At 51.0% G+C, this 6,000-nt stretch overlaps 1 protein-coding gene across 10 annotated transcripts in view; it reads left to right on the top strand.

The window, feature by feature from the left end:
• The first annotated feature begins 1,281 nt into the window (after positions 1-1,281).
• Positions 1,282-6,000, top strand: part of SEC31A (SEC31 homolog A, COPII coat complex component) — a 78,852-nt gene continuing 74,133 nt past the window's right edge. For all 10 annotated transcript variants that reach the window (XM_043970432.1, XM_043970429.1, XM_043970428.1 and 7 more), the window contains exons 1-3: positions 1,282-1,415; positions 2,449-2,531; positions 4,674-4,797. In XM_043970432.1, the coding sequence (XP_043826367.1) occupies positions 2,453-2,531; positions 4,674-4,797 (203 nt within the window). In that variant the 5' untranslated portion in view covers positions 1,282-1,415; positions 2,449-2,452. The remainder of the gene's footprint in view (positions 1,416-2,448; positions 2,532-4,673; positions 4,798-6,000) is intronic.

Here is a 6,000-nt window from a genome sequence, read left to right as displayed (position 1 = left end):
CTAAGATTCGAAATATGACCAAGATATAATAAAGATGTCCTCAGGATAAGTGGAATTTGTTTTGTTTTAATACTGGACACGTTTTCCGAGTGAACTCTACTAGAGATCAGACACATCCAATTATAACTGCCCCCAGCTACAGTGTTTGAGGTCTGGAAGGTTTTCCCACGTAAATCGGCTGGATAGGCTCTCCCAACCCCCTTGCTTGACCCCACCACAAGGCCACAAACACCGGCCAAAGCCTAATCTCCCGATATAGGGACCTCTAACCTCCACTGCAGCGCTAGCTCAAACCTCCAGCAGAGGCCTGTGCCAATCTAGTCCGCCCCTAGAGCATCAAGTCTCCCCCATTCCGGCCCATTTCCCGAGGCCCAGGGGCTGCACCAGCTTGGGCTTCCCAGTGCTCCCGCTCCATCCTTAGCGAGTGGCTTCGAGTCCCGGGTTACCCCACCTGGAGAAGGCTCCTCGCCTCTATCGCGTGCCCTCTCCCCCGGGGGGATGCGAGCTCGCCGAGGGCAGGGGCCCGGCCCGCTCCCTTCGAGGTCTCGGCAAAAGCGATGCTCTCTTCAGCCCCGACGGGCGCGTGATGTCGGGGATAAGGTTTGGGATGCAGAGCGGCTGGAGCCCTGGGGTCCCCGCCGGTCCCCGAGCCTTCTAGCCTCTGCCCACAGCTGCTCCTGGTTCGGTCCGAGGCTCGGGCTCCGGGGTGGGGGTGGGGCCCCCTCCCGCTCTAGTCGAGGCGCTCCTCGGGCTGGTCCCGCTGGTGGAGGCGGATCCGCATCGTCCGGGGCCGGGCCCAGGGCTCCGGCTCTGCCCCATGATTTGCGACCCTTATCCACGGAGCCAGAGGACGGGGGGAAACATACGCGGCTGCGTCACCGAAGGGTAACGGATCAGAGCCTCGTTACTCGCGAGATTGCGTCTCCTTCCGCCGGATATCGGAAGTGCCGCGGCCCCTGGCGCGCCTGCGTCCGTAGGTATCGTTCCTGTAGCGGCGTGTGCGCCTGCGCCGGGGAAGAGCGCCCCCGTGGTTGTCGGCGCGCCTGCGCCGGGGAAAACCTTTCTTGCGCTTCATCTCCCCCCACCCCCCCGCCCCCTTTGCTCCCGGAAGTGTTCGCGGGGCGGGGCCGGACCGCGGCTGCCACGTTGGAGAAGTTCACCGGTCTGGGGGAGGGGCAGCAGCGGCGGCGGCGTCCGGAGGATCGCCGCTCGACTGACCGACCGATTGCCTGACGGACGCCCCGGCCCCTCGTCGTCTCAGCTCCCGGGCAGTCCGTCCAGGACGCCTCCTCCTCCTCCGCGGCGGGCTCGGAGCCGGCGGCGAAGCGGCGACAGAGACGAGCCCGGCGCGGCCCCTGTGGAGCCCGAGGAAGGAGAGCGCGACCCGGGGCCCTGACGGTCCCCTCCGCCCTCGGGTGCGTACGGGGCCGGGAGCCGGGGGTCTGGGCCGGCCCCCGCGCCTTTGCACCGCCGCGGGGCCCCGCTACCCCCCGGCCTTCCCGAGGCTTGCGACCGCATTCTCCGCCCGCCTCGGGAGGCAGCTGCAGACGGGGAAACTGAGGCAGGCCAGGGGGACGCGGCCGGCTCGGCGCCCCCAGCCCGAGGCCCCGAGGCCCCGGCTCCTTGCGGGGGCAGCCGCTGGGCGGGGGGGGGGGCCGAGGATCCCGGGCTCCGGGCTGTCAGGACCTTTGACCGCCCCTTCCTCCTCCCAGCCCCGCGGCCCGGGGGCCCAAGGTCGGGCTCCCGGCCAGCGCCCCCGCCCCGCTAACGACCGCTTGTCCTCGGGAGGGTGACCCCGGGCATGGTCACGCACACGAGCGGGAAGGGGGGACCCTCGAAGCCCCTGGCCCGGAAGCCGGGCTGGGCTCACCCTCTTTCCAGCTTGGGGGGCTGGGAGTGCGGGCGGGCGGGCGGCCCGGGGTGGGGGGGCCCTTTCTGGGGAGCCGGGGGGGTCCTGAGAGTGAGGTCCGTCAGGGCTCCCCGCGACGCCTCGGCCCCCCCTCCCCCGCCTTCCGAAGGGCCGCGATCTGTTGCCTTCGCCCGCAGTTACCGCCTGCGAGCCTCCGTCTCTCTGGGCAAAGGGGGGAATCTGAGCGCCGCGGGTGGCCACGGAGCGGGAGGGGGCCCCCATCCCTCCGGCCAGTGCGCTGGCCTCTGACGTGTCACCGCCGGGCGGGAGACCCGCCTCCGTCTGTCTGTCTGTCTGCTCCAGCTGCCCCGGTCCGGAGAGAAATCACTGCACCTCCCGGGGCCCCGGCGGTTTTCTAAAGGCAGACGAGACGGCCGCGCCGGGCACAGGTGCCCCGGCTCACCACCGCACTAGAATCTCCAGACTGGACCGGACAAGAGGGCACTACCCCCGGCATTCAGTGCTCACGCTTACTGTTTATCGGGAAGGCGGTGGGCTTCTGGCTTGTAACGCTGCCTCCTTGATGTCCTTGTGTGTAGCAGGATGAAGTTAAAGGAAATAGACCGGACCGCCACACAGGCATGGAGCCCTGCCCAGTGTCATCCCGTTTACCTGGCTACAGGTAAGTGGAGGAGGAACTGCTTGCCTAAGATTAGTTTGCTTAGAATCTTTTCCTAGCAGCAAATGATTTTATTTTACACATAAGCAGACGCTAGTAAGTTATGAGACCGTGTTTTGGAGAGAAATGTAATTTGGTCTGAAGGAGTATTTTTGTCTCATCAGTTTTCTTTCCTTGTGTAGTTATGTTCTACTTTTCCTTTGTTTTTTCTATCTCTATTAGGTGTCATACTTGTCAAGATTTTGGATAAGATAAAGTCCTGTCCTATCACCTTCAGGAAGCCCTTCTTAATTTGGATTCCCTTCCTCCCCAGTCTGCTCCCCTTCTTCCACCTCACCCTCCCATCTCTCTGTCTCCCTTCCTCCCTCCCTCCCTCCCTCCCTCCCTCTCTCTCTCTCTCCCTCTCTCTCTCTCTCCTCCCTCTCTCCCTCCATCTTGATCCCTCCCTCCCCTCCCTCATTCTCTCCCTCTCTTCTTCCCCATCCAGTGACATTGGCCTCCTTGCTGTTCTTCCTCGAACAAAACATTCCATCTCCCAACACTGAGCAGTCTCTCATGCTTGGAAATATTCTTCTATTTCATCTCTGTCTCGTGTCTTCCTTCAAGTCGCACCTAAAAGTCCACCTTCTATAGGAAACCTTTTCTAGTGTCTTCCCTCCATTGATTATTTTCAGTTAATCTTGTATATAGACCTTCTTTGTACATGGTTTGCATGTTGTCTCCCACATTAAGCTGTGAGCTCTTTCTTTGAGAGCAAGGACTGCCTTTTATCTTTGTTTTCCCCAGAACTTCAGTGCCCAGCACATAGTAGGTCCTTAATAAACCTTTATTGAATGACCGACAATGAAAATTCTTATGAAAAAAGATAATTGAAAAGAAAGAACTTATGTCATTAACTTCAGACATTTTTTGGGAGGAAGTTGGGGACAAATGCATTGATAAATGTATTTTGAAAAATGTTTTTTTGGATAAAGCACCAGCCCTGGATTCAGAAGGTCTTGAGTTCAAATCTGGTCTTAGACACATGACACTTTCTAGCTGTGTGACCCTGGTCTAGTCACTCATTGCCTTGCCAAAAAAAAAATGTTTTTAGTATTACTTTTTTTTGGACAACATTCTCACTTCCCAGTGTGAGCTCTCCCTTCCCTCCCCAAAAAACCTCCCAAATCTATAGAACTCAGTGCTTTCTAGCAAATAAATGGAGTATTAAAAAAAGCACTGCCCTGGCTATGCCTCATGCTTCACATATAGTCTACCATCTTTCTGCCAGAAAAATGGGAAGCTTGGTTCACAGTTATTGATATTGTGGTTTTGATTAGCGTTATAAAACCTTTTGTTGTTTGTTTTTTCTCGTGGTGTTGCATTATGTAAATTATTCTGGTTTTGCTTACTTTTTTTTTGTATCAGTTCAATAAGTTTCCCTGAATTTTTGTATTTTTAAAGGTTCATTAATGTGGTGATAGACTATGGATTTATTCTGTCATTCTCTAATCTACGCCCATTCACTTTCCTTCTTGTTCTTTGCTACGATAAAAAGGACTGCTGTAAATAATTTTTATATTTGGAACTTTTCCCTCTATCTTTAACCTCTTTGAGCTATTTGTTGTTTATTTGTTACAGTCGTTCAGACTTTTTATCACTCCATATGGGATTTTTTTGGGGCAAAGATACTGGAGTATTTTGCAATTTCCTTCTCTAGAACAATTTACAGATGAGAAAACTGAGGCAAACAGGGTTAAGTGACTTGCCCAGGCTCACACAGCTAGTAAGTGTCTGAGGCTGTATTTGAACTTGGGTCTTCCTGATACTGGTTCAAATGGTATATATAGTTTATCAACTTTTTAGTATAGTTCCAGAATGGTTAGAGCAATTCACAATTCTACCAACAAAGTCATAGTGTCTTCCTTTCCAACCTTGGCATTTTTATCTTATGTCATCTTTGCCAGTTTGATAGATGAGGTTAAAACATCAGTTATTTTAATATGCATTTTTCTTAATGATTCAGCCCCTTTGTATGTACATTGATAACTTACATGTTTGTATCAGTTCCCTATTCATCTTTGATAGCAGATCTTTATAAAAACTATTTCTTACAAGGATTTCCTCCCCTAATTTGCTGTTTCTTTTTTGAATTATTTTTCATAGGAACATCTGCTCAGCAGTTGGATGCCACATTTAGTACCAATGCTTCCCTGGAGATATTTGAATTAGACCTGTCTGATCCATCATTGGATATGAAATCTTGTGCTACTTTTTCTTCTTCCCATAGGTATGAATCTCAGTCTATGCTTAACACTGTTTGTAAATAGTATACTGCTGCTGTTTGTAGTTGTAGTTGGTGCTCATTCTGTGCATAAAATTGTAAAATGATTGCAGGAAATGTCATCAATGATGTGGGACACGTCATAGAATAGGAGAAAATTGTTGAAAATCTCTTGAGTTTGACTTGGTGCAGTAATGCTTCAGTTTTTTCATAGTAATTATAAGTTTATTTCCTTTGAGGTTAAAGAAAAGTTTGCCACACAATTGTGTGTAAAGCTACTGTGTAAGATGCTTTTTCTCCCGGACAAGTCATTTAGTTGCACTTAGTTGCCTGCATTGGTAGGGGAAGTTTCCTCACAGGGAGTTTTTTTCTGTCCATGGAATCACAGGTCCAAAAAACCAAAAATCATTTTTTCTTTCATTTAGAGATTATGAGAAAGTAGTTCCATTCAGACAACAAGAATTCTATTGCAGGAATCTGGTTGCTCTTGCAAAACCACTAATGATTTAAGTGATAGGTGGTGATGCTAAAGTACCCGAATTCTGCAAATGATACATATTCTTTTTAGAGTCATAGGTTCATCAGATTTGAGTGCTGGATTGGGACCTTATCGTAGTCCTACCCTGTAATTTTGCAGATGAAAGAGATGAGAAGATTTGCCCATGGTTTCCACAGCCAGTTGTGGTCCACTTATTAAAAACAAATAAAATATTTCAATTGTGGGTCTCTGCCCATTCAATTTCTCTAAAATAATTGGTATGAGAGAGTGATCCTCCCTCTTAAGTGCACAGGAGGGATGAGACTTCTTTCTACTTCAGAACCCAGAATTCTTTGACTTCTGGGTTGTTTTTCCCAATCGAATGTAAGCTCCTGAAGGTCAGGGATGTTTTAGGTGCTTAGTAAATCCTTGTTGGGCTAAAATACCATGAGAAATAGGGAGATGGTTTGTTGTTACCATCAAGGTAAAGTATGTCTATTGGCAGCAATGACAAGCCTATTTCTTTTTCTAATTCCGCAGTGGAGAGGCTCTTCAGTGTAGCCAAATTGTTCCCCCAGTTTTGCTCACTTCATCCTAGTCTTCTCAGCTTTTTCTGAAACCGTCCCCGGCATCATCCCCAGTAATAGAGTCTTCCATCACTTTCCCAGCCATTCCCCAATTTTCCCAACAAAAAGAGCTGCTATAAAAATTCTTACACATATTGGTCCTTT

Source organism: Dromiciops gliroides, chromosome 6, assembly GCF_019393635.1.
Source record: "Dromiciops gliroides isolate mDroGli1 chromosome 6, mDroGli1.pri, whole genome shotgun sequence".
Taxonomy (NCBI): Eukaryota; Metazoa; Chordata; class Mammalia; order Microbiotheria; family Microbiotheriidae; genus Dromiciops; species Dromiciops gliroides.
The sequence above is the reverse complement of the archived record's forward strand: the minus strand, read 5'-3'. Positions and strand labels throughout refer to the sequence as shown.